We start from the raw sequence: 20,288 nt of genomic DNA, 5'->3' as shown, positions 1-20,288 counted from the left end.
ACAATTACACCCAAACAGCTTGCATCATGGCAGTATGCCAATGGATCAGAACAGAGCATGTGGGCTATGAACTGTTTCAATGAGTTCAGAAAGCATGTTTGATGCCCCAGTAAACTGAAAAGAACACAGAAAACAGATGCAAGATGCAAAAACATATCCTCCATGTTCAACAGACATGAGTTCAGCATCGAATTACCAAGATAGCAAGTCAAGTTGAACGACAAAGTATCACATACATCACTTAAACATAAACATTTTCGACATAACATCCGATTAAATTTACACTGCAGCAGAAGAACACAGAATAGAGCTGATCTAAACAGAAACTACAGCAAACCATCTAGTACACACATCCTATTGCTTTACCTTTTAGTCAGTTACTGCAAAGTAGGGCATGAAGCCAAAGGCTGTAAATTATTAGCACTTGGATATAGATATCGCCCAGCCAGATCTACTAGTTTCAGAGTTGAAGTGAAGTGAGTCCTACCTGTAGTAAACTGGCTGATAGACTGGTGCCAATACATTGTGGTAGCCTCCTAAGCCATTGTTGTAATTTCCGTATGGTGGATAGCTCATTGGCGGCGAGGTATATGATGCAGCAAGTGGAGCAGGGGTGACTTCAGTTGGGTATCCATAAGCATCTCTGATAGCTGATGGACTCCTGCTACCATAGACCCCATGTCCTGGTGGGCTGTCGTAAGGATAAGGAGATGTTCCAGGGCATGTGGTGTGGACCAAAGGTGATCTTACAAAGGTATGAGGAGCAGGGAAGGAGGACACGTAGGCATTGTTCGTCAGCCGGCCGGCCTTGGCAGGAGGCATCGGTCCCCCATTGTTGGCTCGTGTTCGCTTGTTGGCTGGGCTATTGGGCCGATCAGTGGTAGGACTGACACTGGACGTCTTTTTTTTCTCCACCTTGGCCTTCTCCAAATGCTCGAGTCGCTTCTGAAGGCTCTCCATGGGAAACTCAGCTTCAAGCTTATGTTCTTGAATACACTTGATAGCGGCCCGAATAACTGATTGTTCTCTGCGGCTTGTGGTATTCTGTAACAAATGGTATCATTCACATCGAACATTATAACCGTAATACTTAAGTATTACAGACCTATGGTTAATGATTCACTTTATGCATTTTCAACGAGTAAAGCTTTAAAGAATAATGAAACTCCAGAATGAGTTGCATACTGCAGTTTGCCCACTGTTGTTGCTGTCTTCTTCAGTTGAAGTTGCTATCTTTGAGTCTTCAAGGAAGGATTTTAGTAATTGAACTGGAGGGAACTTCTCCTGCAGGCCAGCTTCATGAGCAAAGCTTATCGCATCTAGCTGATGTCCATTGTTGATCAATTCCTCAATGATATCTGTATACAGGAGAAAGCAACTTTCCTATCACTCATCTAACAACTCCCATCTAGCCTCAGGGTCAAAGCCAACACATATAGCTCCTAACTTGAGCATTCACACTCAAAGATCATTATTGGTCCTTCACAATAATGACAATTTTCTAAAAGAACTTCAAAACTACTCAATGTATAGACATACTGACTCTTATTACAAAGATATATGTCATGATATTGAACACAAAGAAGAAAACAAATACTACCTGTGAGAACTCAATTACTTGAATCCAGAAGTAAATGACTCATCCAATCCATATAAAAGCTAAATGGACGATGAGAAGTTTCACTTGGCAAACAAAATAGAGCTGACATTTTAACCGCTTATAGTTTTCCAATACCAGGATCATTAGAAATTTTCTGATTTATAGTAAAAGAACATTGAGCTCTTGAAATGGATAGCAGATTTAGCCTTATACTAAATCATCAGAAATTCCCATATAAGCTAGAACACAACACAAATTACCAAAATGGATGAACAGGAGAAGAAATCAATACCTTCGATCTTATCCTCAAGTCCTAATGAAATAGCAAGCTTGGGCATTTGCCTTCGCCAAGCGAAAGTTACGACAAGTCTTCGGTACAGCTCTTTGTCATCCTTCTCCACGATTCCAAAGGTCACCACATGTTGGAGAAATGTGTGAGCATCAGGTGGCTTCACGTTCTCGATCCCTCCACGCAGCTCTAGATTCTCTTTCCACTCCTTGGCCATGTCCTGAGCACGCTCCCTTATGGTTCGAGTCACCAACGGCCTCGCTGGCCCCAGCTCAGGATCTGCCAGGTTTGGCACCAGTGACTCCAACACTAGCACACATGCCCAACCGAGATCATTTGGAGACTTCACGGGCCTCTTGTCGACGGGGAAGACCCCAGATATCGCGTCAATGACGAACTTGCCCGGATCAATACAGTCCGCGAGGGCCACTGGGAGCTCAGACCGAAGCAACTCCACCTCCTTCCTTTTCGCAACTACGAGGTCGAAGAATCCATGGAAATCCACTTTAGTGCAGAAAGATCGCAGCTTTGAGGTGAGATCGAGCTCGTCGCCCTCCGCTGCAGAAGAGACAACCTGGATCGCCTGGACAGCGCCGAGCTTGGAGAGAGCAACTTCAACGGAGGCATCGATGGTGAATTCGCGGCGGCGGAGGACGCTGAGGGTGCGGCGGGAGGAAGCATCGAGCGACTGACGCTTGGACCTAAGAGCCTCGGACTTCATCTCGAGCCCTCGCTCAAGGGTGGAGAAGTGATCGGAGAGTTCCTTCCATAGCTGAGTGCAGCATGTAATGAGCTCCCGCTGCTTGTCCAGCTCCGCGAAGCTCTGCTGCACAAGGGAAGCAGGGATGGCGGACACCGCTTCCGGTGCCATATCGATCTCAAAGTCCTCAACTTTCGCGGTCGATGGCGCAGGCGAAAGACAAATCGAAGAGGAGACGGGCGACGCCAGCCCTAACACTACCCTAAAAAGGGAAAGAGGAGGAAGAGGAGGACAAAAGAAAATTGGTGGTGGAGTACGGTCAGAGTCGAGCCAATAGGAAATTGACAGGTGGAGATTGTAACTGTAAAGTGTAGGGCGGTGAGCCGTAAGCGTACGAGGAGCGAAGACGCGGCGGGCAACAAGGACGGTGAGAATACCGGGGAAGCACGACACTCATGAGCCAATGCCTTTCATAGTCTCACGGTCGTTAGCCCGTTTTGTCTCCAGATTAAATAATATAAATATAAAAAATTAATCCAAAATTAATATTTTTTAATTTTAAATAATTTAAAATGATCTAAAATCTTTTGGATAAAATATATTTTAATTAAGAGATTGCAATTTTGATAAACAATGAGCATTTCTTAATATATTCATAAAAACTAATATGAGAAACATAAAGGTAAATGTAGACAATTTCAAATTAGAAGTTCACAATCAATTGATAAAAAAATAAATTGGTTAAAATCAGTAAGAAAAATGAGAAATGAAAATTGAAGTTATATTAATTTATTAATATATTAATAAAATTTCATATTAACATGTAAACTTGACTTTATCATAAACTATTTTTTCATTTATTTCTCAAAATATGTTACCCGCAACTCTACTCATCCAGAATTCCGGGCCCCACTATTTTAAACGCAGGTAAAGAGACTGGTGTACTTTCAAGTACATAGAAAACGGATGAGAAAACCGAGCTTACGAATCGTTCAGCTGTCGTCCGGAAGCACTGGGTTTGGATTTCCGGGGCCCAGGAATTTGCCAACTCATCTGCCTGGTAGGTTGCGGCGTAATTACAGTTACGAAAATTTCTAAATCCAATAAATGATATATCCACAAGGCGTTGGAGGGAAACAGAACACAAGAAAGAGAGAGAGAGAGGGCGGAGAAAAAGGTTAAGATCCTGTCACAAATCCCTAATCGATCGCCTTCGAACTCCTACTTCGTCTCCGCGAGGGCTTCCGAATCCCAATCGCATCCCCGATTCCTCAAAAACGCTTTGTCGCATTGGTTTGGTTATTGATTTTTTGCTCTTTGATTGATGGTGAGTTTTATATCTCTATTAAAGTGGATGTTTCGTTTCCAGAATCGTTCCGGTGTTTATCTTTGATCGAGGAGGGAGGAAGTGGTCGTCGTTCGGGATTCCTTATCGCCGATGCGATTGGTTGGCATTGGATTTGGAGTCGGTTTGATCGTCGGCGGATTGGGGTTTTGATGTTATATCTGGCGCGGAGGAGAGAGGTGGCATGAAGAACAGGAAAGGAAGCGGGGAGGTTGACGAAAAGATGATGTTGGACGTGAGTGATTGCAATTCGGATGATTGTTTCGCTAAGCATTGGAGGGCGGCTCGTGATGTGCAGAAAGGAGAATGGACGCAATGTGGCGACAGTTATGGATTTGCTTCAGTAGAGAAAAACAGGAGCACTGTTTTGAGGGACCATGCTGCTAAGCAATGTGAAATCTTGGACACTGACATGAGAGAAGCGATTGAACCAGATTTGGTGGGGAAGAGTAGAGAATCAGCTGTTGCTCATAATAACGTGAATGCTGACATTTCTCAACACGAAGGTGGTGTTTTGAGGGTGCAAGGAAAGGGTGGTGTCTTGAGGGTCTTCCTCAATAAGAAAGCGGATGGACTTGAACGTCTCTGTTCCAATAATATTGATGAGCAAAGATCAAGGACCTTGGACTTGCCAGCAGTTGCTACTCATGATATGCTGAATCCAACAGTCCTATCGGCAGACTCACGACCACCTGAAAGATCAAGTTCAGGAGCTACATTGAGAGAAATAAACACTGATATAACTGTGGAAAGCAGATGTGAGCAAACGCCAGAGTTGGAGATTTTACCTCTGAAAAGAGGAAGAAGGAGAACAAATATGCAAAACGGGAAGACTGACTCTAAATTAAGGGATCTTACCAATTCAAAAATTCATAAAAGGGAATTGAAAGATCAGCTAAAAGAAATACTTATAAATGCTGGTTGGACAATAGACCTAAGGCCAAGGAAAGGCGGCAAATATGTAGATTCTGTTTACATACCTCCTAAAGGACGTGGTAGTTATTGGTCAATCATAAAGGCTTATGCTGCGTATCAGGAAGGATTGAATAGAGAATGCGATGGGAAGACCAAGAGTCCTTTTGAAAGGCAGTCTAAAGCATCTCTTGGTAGTGCTTATAATATACCAATGGACTCCCTAAATGTACTGAAAAGAAATGTTGTTAACAAGAGAAAAAGGAAGGAAGCGCCTGAAGAAGTCCAAAGCAATGAAAAGAAGAAGTCAGAGACAATGTTTGACACCAGGAGGCAACCTAGAGTTAAGGAAACTACAGAGGTGCTAGATGAACTTGTAGGAAGTAAGAACTTAAACAGCTCCTTGGATTTAGACTCAAAAACAATAGTTAGTTCTGTAGCTCTTAATCACTTCCAAATAGAAAAAAACAAGCATAGAGTATGTGCTCTATTAGCTCGTAGATGCGATCAGGATGCAGAAATTGAAGCCAATGATTTTGTTCCATATAAATGGAAGAGGACAGTTTTCTCATGGATGATAGACCTTGGAATCTTGTCTGTAAACGGAAAAGTGAAATACATGAACCAGAGAAATGAAACAAAATTGAAAGGCTGGATAACAAGAGATGGCATTAAGTGCATCTGCTGTACTAAAATTGTTTCTGCATCAAAGTTTGAGCTTCATGCTGGGAGCAAACTTCTCCAGCCATCACAAAATATATATTTGGAGGACAGAGGAGTTTCCCTCTTACAATGTCAATTGGAAGCATGGAAAAAACATGAAGAGTTGGGACATCAAGGATTCTGCAGTGTGGACGTAAGTGGCGATCACCCCCATGATGATACTTGTGCTATGTGTGGTGGTGGCGGTGAATTGATCTGTTGCAATGATTGTCCTTCAACATCCCATCTCAGTTGTTTGGGTATGGAGGTACGACAAGCGAAACTTAAACCTTACGCTACTCTGAAATGGTAAATAGTAGTTATATGGTTGGTGTGACATACCTATTTGACTCAATTTCCTATTGTCTTATTCACAGGTGCTTCCTCGTGGAGTGTGGCACTGTAAACACTGTTGCTGCAGGTTCTGTGGTGAAATTTCTGCAGATGCTACTCAAAAAAGCAATGGAATTGATTCTTCATTACTGTCATGCAACCAGTGTGAGGCAAAATGTATGGAATTAGCAAATTCTAATATTTGTCACATTTTACTTTAGTAATGTTCAAAGAGTGAAACTTGCTGATTCGTCACTTGAATTTTGCAGATCACCAGGATTGTGTTGTTCAACCTGAATCAGTTTCTGCCATTTCATCAAACCTGAGCAGTTCTTTTTGTACCCAAAGTTGCAAGAAGGTATAAAATGGATTCTATATTGAGTTTTGATAATTTATCTTGTTTTAATTTTTAAGGTAGTTGTTGTAATAGCTCAAATCTTGAAGAATGACATTTATTCAAAATTTACAGTAACACAATATTTGCCTGCTTATGAACAATAATGTGATCTTATGAAACATTTGTTATAACAGACCTGATTATTCATCCATTGGAGAATACTGTATCTGTTGTCAAACATAGTTTTCTTTTACAAGCATATCAGTATTGTGCATTTTCTATTGGAAGAAGGATCTTTTAGATCAACCTACCATATCATTACATTTCCATATAGGATAAAATGACAATTTCTTCATCTTGTATCGCTCAGTAACAATCTAGGTATTAATGCTTTGCAAAACATTTCTAGAGAGCTTACAGAAAATAGGCCTGACCTTTCAGATTTATGTCTGCATAATCAGTCATCTGTTGTCATATATAATTTTTACAATGTCTTAGCAATCTACAAGGATGTTGATAATTATACCTAGCTCAACAATTAAGCTACTCATGTGAAAATATTTAAGGTGTGTTTTCTACAAGGGGAAAAAAACTAGGTAGGATATAAGGTGACAAAAAAGATTTCCCAACGACACTTTTCCTTTGTCTCATTTGACAGGAAAAAACAAGGAAAAGATTAGGAAAATAATTTCTTAGTTTTCCTCTATTGCTTTCACTTGATTTGGACAGAAAATTTATGTTCGCGTGTAACGAAGCTTATATCTAACCTTTGAAAATTAAAATTTATTAATTTTTTTCAAATCTATTTTTTGCCAATGGTTTTGTAAATGATTTTGACAAATAAAATTTTAAGTTTTCTTCCTCTTTCCTTCCCTCCAAGTAAGCAATCAGACAAAAATTATTTTGCAATCCTTTTCCTTTTTCCTAGGAGTTTTTCCCTACTCACTTTCTTTTCCTTAGTGTTCTCTTCTTCTGTAAGAAACAATGGTTTAGTTCCAATTCTTGCTTTTGCAAGTTGAAATGCAGGCATTATGATATTTTGCTGTTTATGTTTTTTACTAAATGTAAATCTATGAGTGATGATTGATTTGCAACATTTGCTTAATGGGATTATATTTCACATAAACTTTTGTTGGTATGTATGACCAACTGAGATTATATATATATATATATATATATATATATATATAATAAAGGGCAGCTTGGTGCATAAAACTCCCGCCAATGTGGGGTTTCGGGGAAGGGTCTATTGTATACAGTCTCATCCTGCTTTGCAAGAGGTTGTTTTTGAAACTCGAACTTATGACCTCCGGGTCACACGATAACAACTTTACTGTTGCACCAAGGCTCCCTTACCTATCTACCAAGCTTGTGGTTCTAATACTTTATCTGCTCTAATAAATGATCTGGCACTGCCTTTTTTAACTGCAGGTTTTTGAAGGATTGCAGAAGATTTGGGGGACCAAGAATGACTTGGGAGCAGGATTTTCATGGAGCATTATTAGGCGATTTGATGAGAATCCTTCTATGTATAAGTTGGAGTTGCATCAAATGGTAGAATGCAACTTGAAGATTGCTATTGCTCTAGCCATTATGGATGAGTGCTTTCTGCCAATTGTTGACCAGAGAAGTGGTTTTAATCTGATTCATAATGCTGTCTATAACTGTGGGTAAGCATTTCTTACACCTTTTCTTAGTAATTCAATGTTTGATACATCTCATGACAGTTCCTTATTTTTCACGGAAAAATTGTGAATTGAAAAATAGGCATTTTCATTTAGAATTTCTCTAAGATTAATGCTGAGTCATTATATTTGCATCTTACCAGTTAATAGGGGTGTTAATTATTTTGCAACAAAAGCACATTCATAATTCAGGGTAGCTTCTTGAGAATCTTGTTTCTCTAGACCCAAAATAACATGTAATCTTGACCGAGAAGCAAGAATTTAGATCTTAATATATTTTTTTACAAAAATACATAAATAGTAAATAAAAATATTGCATATGTATTGAGATTTATTTAAATATCATCATCATCCTCATAACCAAGCTGTGTTTTTGTGCCAACTATTTAGGACATGTGACAGGGATCTTATCCCCCATAGACTTTTATGGAAGATTATGTCTTTGTTAGTGTTCAAATCAATTAAATCATGATAAGTCCATGTGCACGTCTGGTATAAATATTTCAGATTATTGTGTTTTTTATATCTTTGCATACATGCACTGATTATACAAGATGGAAAATGAATGCTAGACAATATTTGTTCACTGTTCACTAACTTTGTTCACAAACAAGCCAAACTCACTTCCTGTTGAGCTTAAGATATGTTCAATCTTGTTTTTGTTTAATATAGTTTAATGAGCTTTTACCTTGTTTGTTCATGAAGATTTGCTTCATTACAGCCCTAGATATTGCCCTGTTTTTGTCTTGATTACTAATCAGCTAATAGATTTTTTGTTTATCTAATGCAAATGGGATGGTTAATTTTAGAAACCTCAGCACTGCTCCTGCCTGCTGCCTCTTCATTCTTACAATGCTTCAAGTAGTTGGAGATACCTAATGTTTTTTATTATCCCATGAGTACCTGCTTGCTAATATCTCTTCCATGCTTTTCTAGCATTAAGTAATATATTGTTGATGCTTATATTCTGCAATAGCTATCTGCTAACAATCTTGTTTCTTCTATATTTTTTGCTTTTGCAGATCGAATTTCAGTCGCCTGAACTATAGCAGTTTCTGCACAATAATTTTGGAGCGTGGTGACGAAATTATCTCGGTAGCCTCTGTCAGGTACTTGTCTTTGCTGTCTGTTAAATGCAAGCAATCTTGATGACTAGTTAACTTTGGGATCATCTTATGTGGAGAAACTATTGTCTAAAATGTACCTTTGATTGATAGATTGTCTTTGTTGTCAATCCTATTACATTTCTGAAATTGCTTGCGAGAAGTGTGAATGTTAACTGTTAGTGATAGCTAGGATGTTGGCTGTGTTCACTTACCGGCGTGCTCAAATCTTTAAGAGGTTTTCAGTAGGATCTTGTGCAGGTTTATGTGGAAAAGTTGGTAGAGATGCATATTGGTCCAAGGTGATGTGCATAGATAGCAGGGCTGGGGTTCAAACTGGGAACCTCAGTTTATGCATGCACAGATGCGGAAAGTATTTGTTCTTTGGGGGTTTTTGTTTATATCTGATCCAGGGTATTTTCACTTGAGACTAGAGTTTGCTTTAATAGGAAAATTTCTACCAAGTTGGTTCGGAGTTCGGTTGAGTGAAATTTTCTGGTACCTGATAGCTGCCACATGCCTTCTATATAGCTAGAGATGATGTTTGATGTCATTGCTAAATCCTACTTAACATATGTAAGATGGGTTGCAGGAAAGTTTGATCTAAGCCTTAATTTATCACTTAAAGCAAGTGTATTTTCAGCTTGTGATCTCCTTGTACCTTCGTAGTTCTTTTTGGGGTTAAAGGAGCGAAAAAATCCTCTACCCTATTAATTTGGTTCTGATCATCTTTTGCTTTCATCTTGTCTGATAGGATACATGGAACCAGGCTTGCAGAAATGCCTTTTATTGGGACAAGAAACATGTATAGACGACAAGGCATGTGCCGCCGACTTCTTAGTGGAATCGAATCAGTACGTCAGTTTACTTTTTTATTCTATTCCACCATTTGATTTTTTACAAAATTTGAATGCTTGATCACTTAAGTAAAAACTGCATATTTTGATGAAAACCATAGAGCTTGAAAGATTCACACTAATATGTTCATAAAACTTTTATTACCTGCATTGAAAGTTCAAAATTTTGACAATCTATCTGCTTTAATTTCGAACATTAATGAAGCACAAGTTTCATTCCATCTTTCATCCTTTGTCCTAAAATCTGTTGAAAAAGTAGACACAATGGGACTTGTTTTCTATTTAAAAATCAAGTGACATCTTGAGTTAGGCTGTCAAGATTTTTCAAGCTTCTGCTATGCCTTATGTTTGCAGAAACTTAAACATCTATGAACTTAGCCGTTTTACATTTTTCCCTTTTGAAACTTTGTTACCTAGGTGTTTGTAACAGTTTAGATACCTACCGAACACTGCCAATGGTGTTACTATATTCATTTAATTTTCTTTCTTGTGCTTCTGGCCTTCATTTCTTTGATCTGAATTTGATCTTATTGTTAGGTTCTCTGTTCACTCAATGTTGAAAAGATGGTTATACCCACTATTCCTCAACTAAAGGATGCATGGACTAATATATTTGGCTTCAAGCCTCTTGATGGTTCCCAAGAACAAGAAGTTAGGTCTGCAAATATATTGGTTTTTCCTGGTACTGATCCACTGCTGAAGATGCTTTCCCCCAAAAAACCTACACCTATTCCTGGAGGTGGGTGGATTTAATGCCAAAAATTGAATAGCAAAACTTAGGGTTTTTTTTTCCTTTTTGTTCCTTTGATAACACTTCTGATGGTTTATGCAGATGCAATGGTCGAAAACGACATCAAGCAACAGGCAAACATAGTTAAATGTTCTGGGTCTGCTGCTGCTGAGCACAACCTCCATGCCTCTTATCAGGCTGCTGTAAATTGTGTGAATGTGCCTCAAGCCAAGCCTACATTTGAAGCAGAGATTTCTTCAACTGAGCAAAAACCTGGCTTGATTCGTGAGATAACCATGGTTGCTAGTCAGGAAAGAGAGTGAATCTGGTACCTTGAATAACCTGCCATAATGTGATGTTTTGATGAAAATTTCTACAATATTCTTGCCTCTGATTTTCAAGAGTCAGGAGTTTTTGTTACTGAAAATCTGGAGAAGGTTTTCTGGAATCTAGAAATTGTAGCTACTTTCTGTATCTGCAGCAACTCCTCCGCTTGAGTATAGGCTTCAATGAACAAAAAAAACTTCTCCGAGTTTAGTGGAGAACAATGGTTGTTATTAAATCTGTTGAATCTCCTCATGCAAATCAGGTTCCAATAGATCAAGTTCCAATATCTATGACAAATACGAAAGATCTATTTTCTTAGGAAGGACCTATATGAAAGGACCTGAAAGTTCTATATTGAAGGAATTCCGATCTTATATCAGTTTTATCTGCTGAATATGCTGAGGGTTGAGATTTGTTGAAGGTCTCAAAACGTATTTTCGTCTGTATCATAATCTTTGGCTTTGATGCATATTTGGATGAGCTCTCAAATTCTGACCCATCGGATGTATTTGTGGCTGTTGAGGTCCAATCCAAAGTGCACATTGATATTTGCTAACTTTTTAGGTGAGTGTCATCTTTGATCCTTACTTTTTTATGCTTGGAACTTTTATGATCTGCTATCTTAGTTGCCAAAATTAGCAACAGAGTTCACATGGAAGCTATGTGACTCATCCAGTGACACTTTTTTGTGTTATTATCAATCTGTGAATTTTGATTTGAAATCTCTTTAAGATAGCGATCTAATAGTTTCATAGGTTGATTAAAAAAAGTAATATTCTGATGAGGGCAACATTCGAAATCTGATTTGACAAACAATGGATTGGCTATTTGATTCTTTTGTCCCATTATTTTTCTATCTTGTTTGGCTGCTTAATTCCTTGGGTTGATTTGCTCATAGGACATTATGCTCCATTTACATGGAATATATGCCTATGGAGGTGTACTAGTCTTATCACTACTTAGATGCACACCTATTCGCAATGTTAATCTACCTTTCATATGCTCATATGACTTTATCTGAAACCAATTTGGTCACACCAGTTTGTTTATGCCTCTACATGCATTATAGCATCCCCAATGCTCTGTTAATGGGGGTGTTATAACACCCCTTGGGTGTTAATGAACAATGTGGAGGAGTGTTATAACACCCCACTGCCATATGAACGTGTTCATGTGACAGTGGGGTGGGCCCACTCCATATGCAATTTTTTTTTAATTTTTTTAATTTTTAATTATTAATATTAGGGTGTTATAATGAGGAAGCATTGTGGATGCTCTTAGTTCAGTTCTTAGTCTTAGTTAGGCTACTCTTTTAAGCAGTTCCGAATCGGAACCTACTGACCATAACTACCATGAATTTCTAGAAGTCTCATCATAGCTCACACTTTATTTTTCAACCTTGATTCTATGATACTCAAAAACAATCTTGTTTTATGCCTTCGTTACTTCTATGACTCGGCTTAATCATTCTCCATGCTTGAAACAGGTGGTAGAGACTGACAAGAGAGAGAGAGAGAGAATACATGATGAATTTTTGCGTAGCTTGTGGTTGTTGCGTGCATAGTAACTCAGAGGAGGCTGATTATTCATCAAAACTGGATGCAGAAAAGTTGAATAGATCTTCCATACGGTTTCTGGATGAAGCATAACCAGAAAATCTAACCATATTTTCACCGGGTGATCGAGAAGCATCTGTCTTGCCGTGTCATATACAAAGATGTTAAGTTGATATTTGTTTCGAGTTCCAACCGCAAAGGAAGAACAAGACACCCAAGTCCAAGAGCCAACCATCTATAGCATCCCATTCTTTTCCAGATCTCAAAAAGCCCAATGAAATTTAGGATTGGTTAGATTGTTGATGCCTGGGTGATGAGACGAGAAGTTCATAAAGCAGAGCAACATGAGCAATGGTGGAATGAGGCCACTGTCCTCCTCTTGTTCTTCTCCCTTAGTGGTGTAGGAATAATCTAAAAGGAAGATGGTAATGAGGCCACCACCAGTTTATGTTTTTCTTTTTTTCAAAATTAAGATAAGACCATACTTTATCTCACTCTAGATATTTTATGTTTTCCTATTTCTTTGTCACTGGACTGTACAATAATCTTTATTCTTCCTGTTATTTGTTGGATCACAACAAATTAAGAGTAGTCTGTGAAAATGTTAATTATAGTTGGATTACAAGACAGACATTTAGTCAGATGAATACAAGTTAAGCTCAATTAGGGCTGACCCTGCTCATGATAATTTTAATTTCACCATGACTCATTATCAGTAAATAATTTTCAATATGAAATAAGAAAAATAACACTTAATAGTATATTTTATGTTATTTTAAAATTTCATTAATTTTCCCTTTTTGTTCCATTTAAGGATTAAAATAATTGAGATTCCTATTTTTTATAATCTCAGACATAATTGATTATTTAACATTAAGATAATATTTGCCCAAAATGGCAAGGTGTTAATTGTCCAAAATTAACTGAAACTAAAATTTTGATTTAGGCTGACATTGGATTGGTCGAAGCATGGAAAATAAAATTTATTTTGATGTGATTATTCATAAATTATATTACATTAAAAGATTAAATTTTTATGATTTAAGTAATATAATATGCATTTAGCCTTGTATTTATAAATAATTTGAACAAAAGTAAAAAAATATATATATTTTTAAGTTCCATTTTAATTTTTTTATTAAAATAATTTCTCATCTTACTTATTTAACGATGTATACCCAACTGTTCATTAATACTATTTAATATTATTTAGTATTATTATTTAATAGGATGCCTCCGCCGCTGTAAAAAGTCCATCGACGGCAGCTGATTCCGCCACAAGCACAGCAGGACCCGGGGCCACGGAGGCTCCCACCTCCACCGACGCGGATGCGGATTCCCTCGCCTTTCCCGGCGTCCTTCTACACACTCTTTCGCTTCCCGGAAGCTAGCTCCACCCTCCCCGGAGCGCCACTGCTAGGGTTGGTGCGTCCTCCGCCCTCTTATTTCCTTCCCGGTTTGTTTTGTACCTTCTGCGCAAGATTATCTGGGCTTAACCCTAACAATCCGATCTTTTGTGGGTTTCCAGGCGCGTCGCCGCACTCGAAGCTTGTGGTATTGAGGTGCGATCGGATGGTCTTCAACCTTTATTATCTCTTGCGGGTAAAGTTTTCATTTTTATTTATTTGATTAATTTCGATCATATCCTAAATTTAGTAGTTATGGAAGATGCTGATGTGCCTCATGATTCGGACTGAAATATCTAGGTTTAGTGGTAGTGTTGATTGATTAGTAATGGTCATGATGCCAACAAAACGGTCAAAAGAAATTCTTGCTATGAGAGTGGGTTCCTGCTTTTTGTCTGTATCAGTAGCTTTTGTTTGGTTTCATGCACGAATCTTTATCTGAATCATTAGTCGCAATTGACTTGTTTGGTGAGTATTTGAATCAAGCTTGATTGAAGACAAAGCTGGATTTGATAAACATGGAGAGGAACTGCCTCTTGTCCTTGTCCTTGGAGAATTCAGCACCTATCATCAACATTAATTGCTAAAGATACAAATAATATGACACTCTTTTTAGAGTGTAGATATTATTCAATAATTATCATAACAGTGATTTACTAAGTATATTAATATTTCAAATTATAAAATATGAAAAAATTATATACATAGTATGTGAAACTATAATAAGTGTGTATTTATAACACTTTCAGTAAAATTAGCAATTTAGCTACATAAAACTTTAGATATTATGAGATCAATGAAACATTGAAACTGTTCCCATGAAAATGAAATCCCTACTAATTCACAACCACTTGTTCACCCAATCACAATATCTTGTTCATCCCTTATTTCAATCTTATGCTTAACTTCTTACTTTGTTCCTTTTCTCTCCTTTTTTACACCCCACAAAGCAAGAAGATACAAAAGAAGCAACCAGGATTGTAAACATAACAATTTTACAAGGCTCATCACCCTCAACAGAGATTTTATTATGACTACAAAAAGGGGAGGCCTTAAAATTTACAGTGTAGGATCAAAAACCTTCTGTTCTTGTGCCCTTCTGTTCTGTCAGGATGAGAGCTCACCTTGCCTCAGCCGCAATGGTGGTGGGTTCGACTCCACCAGGATTGACCAAAGAACATGCACATCTTCGTACGGGCATAACTTCACATCCTCATACAGTATGTATATTCCCCTCTCTGTCACAGGAACATCCATGTGAGTTTTTCCGATATCAGCTTGTGATTGCATACTTAAACAACATGTAATTCGAAGCTAGTCACAACATCTAATTTGAAGTTAGTCTCTACTGCACACAAAAGTAAGTTGAAATCTCAGCGAAAGACAATCACATACTTTTTTTCTGTGGAGAATGCAGGCGAAGCCATAACTTCTTCAGAGGGGAGAAGATGGACCGAAGCCACCCCATCTGAAGAGCTGAAGCGGTATCAATGCCTCATCGGTAGTGAGTTCAATGCAGATCGACCGAAACTGAGGGAAAAGGAGAAAGTTGCTTCAGGGTTGGATGGAGTCCATCTCACTGCTTCTTCACATTGGCACTCCCTTGGATTATAATTCATGAATTAGATATTGCACAGGTGCCCTGTCACTCTCCACACATCTCCTCAAAAGTCATTTCTTGCCAAGAACTGAAGCTTATGATATCAGAAGGCAAATGTGATTTCTCTACAAAAAAAAATGTGCATGATATGATGAGGCAATTATTTTTTTGTACTATTGAATATTGGTGATGGATGGACCACGTTGCTTGAACTCTCAACAAAGTGTTGCAATAGGCATCTTTTACATGTATGAAGTTGACACGAGAATATGGAATCCAAGAGTTCACTGTTTAATATCTTAATGAATGTAAATTTCAAGGAAAAAGCATCTGCAACTTAGAACCTTTGAAGATATCATCAGTTGACAACACAGAAAGATACATGATGGAGGAGTTTGACAAATGCTAACAAAGTAAAAGGATTGAATATTGATTAGAAGCATCTGCATAGTTTATTTTCAGGCAAGTTATCTAACAATATTGCTTGTAGGGTTTGAAGAGTCACCTGAGTCTTCCCTGTTGGTACAACTTGAACAATATTCTTCTGGAACAACTAGGTTGCAGAAAAATCTGTGAAATCCATAGAGGCAGTCCACAGAGATGTGATCTGAGTTGCCAATGTTAATTTTTTTGGAATCATCGGTTACCCGATGAAATCTTTTAACTTTGTGCGAGACCAGAGTAGTATGTGAAGTTAGTGATCATAAATTTTTTATCCAATGCTTACAATTGTTCAAAGTTTAGCACTCTTGACATGTTACACACAACACAAACCTGTGATGGCTACAAAGCACAGGCTAAGAATGCCTGCTCCGCAAAGACTGACTACCGCACCAAACCAGACTTGAATGTTCAATAGCCGCAGAAGTCTAATGGTCATACCTCTTGGAACATGTATCCTGTTAACAATAGCAAATTGGAAAAGAACTATCGAAACATTATATTCTAATGGAATTCAGTTTGACATTGTTAAGATGATGTTGTATGTAAAACATATATGAGTTCAAGTAGGGTGAATACTTGACCCTTGTCATTCATAATCTAGAATTGCAAGTAAGCATGGCCCTCTTAAATGAGGTATAAAAGATATAGAAACAGTTTGTTTCTTCAGAAAGGTATTGAAATCAACAACACAAGCAATTCAAGCATACCATACAGAAGAGGATATATAAAAAGAAGAAGAATAGTTATACAAAGGATTCATTCACCAACCAGATTTGATAACATCACTACTACACTAATTCGAAATGCATAATTTCATCTCCGCAAAGGGTGAAGTGCGACTGTTTTGGATTATTTTGTTCCACAACTTCAGCTTCTTCCGGCAGCCATGAGTTGCGCTATGCAAGTCGCGTACTGAAGAGAAGTGTGCTGAGGAGAGTAATAATCCTGTAAACCGTAGTCAGCGAAGCTTGAGTCGCTGATTACGAAATGACCAGGCAATGAAGCTTTGGTGATTGTTTCGTGCCAAATGTCGAAGAACGCTTCCATAATTGGCCTGGACTTCTCTATTGAAGATAAAGGAAGATACTCAACCTGCAAACCAAATCCCCAAAAGGTAACGAACATGTTCCTAATTCCTAGTATAAAAGAGTATTGTGGCAGAGCTAGTGTTGAATTGGTATGGTTTGGTAAGCTAAACAAAATGGGTGAAATGATTGCAAAAATTCATGCATACGAAAGTTATTGATCAATTTACAGCTTCCTAACTATTCGGGAAATACACCACAGTTACCTAACACACGCAAAGATACTCGTGAGATTTCCTAGAGATCAACACTGACTGATTGAACATGGAGGCATTGGAGTGACAAGACAGCAGCCATTGATCTACTGGTTAAATGACCCAGAGACAATAATTCTTGGCTGCGAGCATACCCACAATGGAGACATCTGAAAACCTACATTGTGGAAGTTATCCTGTGAGGGAATCCCTCAGAATGGTTTTGCAAGGCAGTACGTGGCAGATTGAATAAAACAAACTTAAGTCCACAAGCTTAAAGTTCCATGGATATACTGTTGCATTAGTACTGTAATAATCTTAAAATTGATCAATAAAAATTCGACAAGGAAATGATGGTAAATCCACAGTTCTGACACACTTAAAAACTGCAATTATGCACACATTATAGCCAAACAAAGTTTCTTTTTCTTTTTCTTTTTTTATGGAAAAAAGTAAAAACTTACCATTGCGGTTGATAGACTAGAAATCTAATGAGACAGGAAAAGAGCTCAATTGTCTCCAATTTCTAAAACATAGTGACAATTACAATTCTGATAACAGTTGAGATAAGCAGGTCTGATGGTCAACTCATAAAAAGATAAACTCAACTGAAATAAGATACTATAAAATTAATCCTCAGTATTTACCTCCATCATGATTCCCCTCAATGTTTCGGACATTGATGGAACACATTTTCCCACTCTAAGCTGGAAATCTCCTAGTTGATATTGCGATCCCTGTGTCAAAAAGGAGGGAGAATCAACAAAGGAAACCCTTAATTTGATGGAACGTAAGAAGTTGCCTAATGAAATAGATAATCATACACACAAGAAAAGACCAAATAAAATCAAAAAGTGAAGTCGAAGCAGAATTTAATCCAGCATATTTTATGCAAACTGATAGGATTGTACAACTTTCCTTAATTCAATTTTCATTTTTTTTCTAGCTTCACTTGATCAAATTTTAAGTTCCTACTTATGCATAGCCATCAAACTCTTGTTGAGTTCCTACTTTCTGTTGCTAATTTTGTCTAGCAGAGCTGATTGTCTTCTCTTTTTTTTTTTGCAGTTCTCCTTCTGAGATTAAGGATTAGTCATGCCTTCCAAAAACTAAAACATGATTACAGTTGTTCATAAGCCAAACACTCTAATTAACAATTCAAGCCAAATTGAAGAATTAAAGTTGCTTCTCCCAATCTAGATCACTAATATTCGCTTTCTTCAACTTGGACAACATGCTTTACTTGAGGATGGGCTGTTCTGAGATGATATGCCATCTTTGCCCACTTAAAATGTTATAAGAAATTTTGTAAGTTGAATATGCAATATATATAATGAAAATCGGCTATAAAATTGGTTGATGGTAAACAAGGGATTTTCTGGACCTGTTAAAGGTTCAACAATTGGAGCCTCCTACAAAAAACAAATAGCCCAATCTCCAAGAGTGTATACTTTCGCCAATCATAAGGACATAAAACACAGAAACACTAAAAACATTTCTTAATTCAATTGCCTTTCTAAAAGAATACCCTTTGTGTCTTGATCAAAATTCTTCTTTGTTTACATACCTGCCTCTATCAAACTTCTTTTCATTTCAATCCACATTTCAAAGTTCATAATGACTAATTAAAATAAACCTAAGAAACAAGGCAAAAATGAATCAAAGAGAAACAGCAATGTAATTTGTATGAATTTTGTCCTTCGGAGATGAACCTTTTCTCCGATTATCATACCGAAAGATCATTTTTTTTCCACATCATACCGAAAGATCATTTTTTTCCCACAAACTAATCGCATGGCAGTTGCAGAAAAATATCGCTTTTGTCCCTAGAGAAAACGAATGTCATCGCTGCCGTGGTTGCCCAGACAATCCCGCCGGATAAGATGCAATAAGAAGAAAAAATCGGGCACGCACCTCGAAGTGAAGGACGACGCGAGCCTTGTAGGACTGGAGCTTATCCATGAGGAGCTGCACGTTGGCGTCGGCCTGGAGGATGATGCGATGGTGCCGCAGAATGAAGAAGTAGGCGGAGGGGCGATCGTGGAGGGCGATGCCGAGGAGGTCGCGAGGCACGTCGTTTACCGGGGCCGCGGCGCCGTCACGGGCCATGGGGCGGTAGAAGGTGAGCGTGGTCCGCCACTTCCTGTCTTTGGCTGCGGCGCCAAAGCCCTCCACGCACTGGCACACCTCCGCCAGTACCTGGCTGCTCAGGGTCGAGCCCTGATTGGGCTGCCAGTGCATCAGCCTGTGCAGGTAGATCCATTGTTAGGGCTACTACAACTTGTACCACAGATCGATCGAACAAGGCAGAGATCGAGAAAGAGGAAGAGAAATCGTTCTCTTACCATTTCACGGGCATCGCCGCCACTTGGATCGGCGATTTGGCTAGCAAAACAAGGGAAAGGGCAAATCTGGCTAAGTATTCAGTTTTGCTGGTGTTAAATAGAGCCGTCAGAATTCACAGACGAATAAAAATAAAAATTTTAAATTTAAATTATAAAAATTTAAATTTTTAATTTTAAATAGATCAAATTAAAAATTAAAAATTTAATTTCATAGATAAATCTACTAGTATATAAAATTTTATTTTAATTTTAATTTTAATTTTTTAAAAAAATAAACTTTCTACGAGTCAATCCAATTCCATCAGATCGATCTATATAAATTATGAATCTAGATAGATTGACCTAGTTGAATCCAACTTAAAATAAATTAATAAAATTTTAATTCAACTTTAATTATTTGACGAGTAGGAGGGATCTAACCTAAATCGACATACTACAATGTTAAATAAAATATTGAGCATTTTCTCGAGGTACACACGATTTTCTAAATTTTCCGAAGGTACATCTTATTTTAATTTTTATTAAAAAAACACATCTAATTTAAAATATCATTCTAGTCTATTTTAATTTTAAATTAAAATAAAAAATTAATTTGTATCTAACTATAAGAAAATAAATAAAAGTGAAAACAAATTAAAAAGATCATCATGAGTTTATTATTTAATTCTTAATTTTTTTAAAGGTCTAAAAATAAACATAAATTTTTTTTAAAAAAAACATCACGCGTGGAGTAATTTT

General features: G+C 37.7%; 3 protein-coding genes and 1 long non-coding RNA gene across 4 annotated transcripts; 2 read left to right on the top strand and 2 right to left on the bottom strand.

Moving 5' to 3' along the window:
• Positions 1-241: 241 nt before the first annotated feature.
• LOC141814020 (FRIGIDA-like protein 4a) lies at positions 242-2,839 on the bottom strand. The gene is made up of 3 exons (XM_074702018.1): positions 1,893-2,839; positions 1,186-1,358; positions 242-1,044 (listed from the first exon to the last, which is right to left on the bottom strand). The coding sequence occupies exons 1-3, from the start codon at positions 2,758-2,760 to the stop codon at positions 484-486; spliced, it is 1,602 nt and encodes a 533-aa protein (XP_074558119.1). The 5' UTR covers positions 2,761-2,839; the 3' UTR covers positions 242-483.
• A 1,279-nt stretch (positions 2,840-4,118) lies between these two features.
• Positions 4,119-10,916, top strand: LOC141813988 (uncharacterized). The gene is made up of 9 exons (XM_074701990.1): positions 4,119-4,536; positions 4,624-5,816; positions 5,926-6,058; positions 6,151-6,239; positions 7,650-7,888; positions 8,926-9,012; positions 9,761-9,860; positions 10,401-10,602; positions 10,696-10,916. Exons 1-9 carry the CDS (start codon positions 4,119-4,121, stop codon positions 10,914-10,916), a joined length of 2,682 nt encoding a protein of 893 aa, XP_074558091.1.
• A 2,840-nt stretch (positions 10,917-13,756) lies between these two features.
• On the top strand, positions 13,757-16,017 carry LOC141814032 (uncharacterized). The gene is made up of 3 exons (XR_012600428.1): positions 13,757-13,901; positions 14,005-14,078; positions 15,300-16,017. It is a non-coding gene; the product is annotated as an uncharacterized LOC141814032 (long non-coding RNA).
• A 525-nt stretch (positions 16,018-16,542) lies between these two features.
• Positions 16,543-19,656, bottom strand: LOC141813810 (mediator of RNA polymerase II transcription subunit 20a-like). Its single transcript, XM_074701795.1, has 4 exons — positions 19,551-19,656; positions 19,120-19,450; positions 17,853-17,942; positions 16,543-17,018 (listed from the first exon to the last, which is right to left on the bottom strand). Exons 1-4 carry the CDS (start codon positions 19,562-19,564, stop codon positions 16,794-16,796), a joined length of 660 nt encoding a protein of 219 aa, XP_074557896.1. The 5' UTR covers positions 19,565-19,656; the 3' UTR covers positions 16,543-16,793.
• Positions 19,657-20,288: the final 632 nt, after the last annotated feature.

Source organism: Curcuma longa, chromosome 20 (genome assembly GCF_044706935.1).
Source record: "Curcuma longa cultivar G26 ecotype Majalengka, Jawa Barat chromosome 20, ITB_CL_G26_1.1, whole genome shotgun sequence".
Taxonomy (NCBI): Eukaryota; Viridiplantae; Streptophyta; class Magnoliopsida; order Zingiberales; family Zingiberaceae; genus Curcuma; species Curcuma longa.
Note: the sequence above shows the minus strand (reverse complement) of the source record. Positions and strands in the feature narration are given on the sequence as shown.

What these genes read in the sequence shown, in the direction of transcription:
- LOC141813988 (XM_074701990.1), top strand. Translation starts at nt 4,119, where the DNA reads ATGAAGAACAGGAAAGGAAGCGGGGAGGTTGACGAAAAGATGATGTTG. An exon ending in TCAGTTGTTTGGGTATGGAG is followed by an intron (nt 5,817 to 5,925) that starts GTACGACAAGCG and finishes TCTTATTCACAG; the next exon opens with GTGCTTCCTCGTGGAGTGTG. An exon ending in CAACCAGTGTGAGGCAAAAT is followed by an intron (nt 6,059 to 6,150) that starts GTATGGAATTAG and finishes TGAATTTTGCAG; the next exon opens with ATCACCAGGATTGTGTTGTT.
- LOC141813810 (XM_074701795.1), bottom strand. An exon ending in GCGTCGTCCTTCACTTCGAG is followed by an intron (nt 17,943 to 19,119) that starts GTGCGTGCCCGA and finishes TTTTTGACACAG; the next exon opens with GGATCGCAATATCAACTAGG. An exon ending in TGAGGGGAATCATGATGGAG is followed by an intron (nt 17,019 to 17,852) that starts GTAAATACTGAG and finishes TTTGGTTTGCAG; the next exon opens with GTTGAGTATCTTCCTTTATC.
- LOC141814020 (XM_074702018.1), bottom strand. Translation starts at nt 2,760, where the DNA reads ATGGCACCGGAAGCGGTGTCCGCCATCCCTGCTTCCCTTGTGCAGCAG. An exon ending in ACTTGAGGATAAGATCGAAG is followed by an intron (nt 1,359 to 1,892) that starts GTATTGATTTCT and finishes TCCTGTATACAG; the next exon opens with ATATCATTGAGGAATTGATC. An exon ending in ACAACAGTGGGCAAACTGCA is followed by an intron (nt 1,045 to 1,185) that starts GTATGCAACTCA and finishes CATTTGTTACAG; the next exon opens with AATACCACAAGCCGCAGAGA.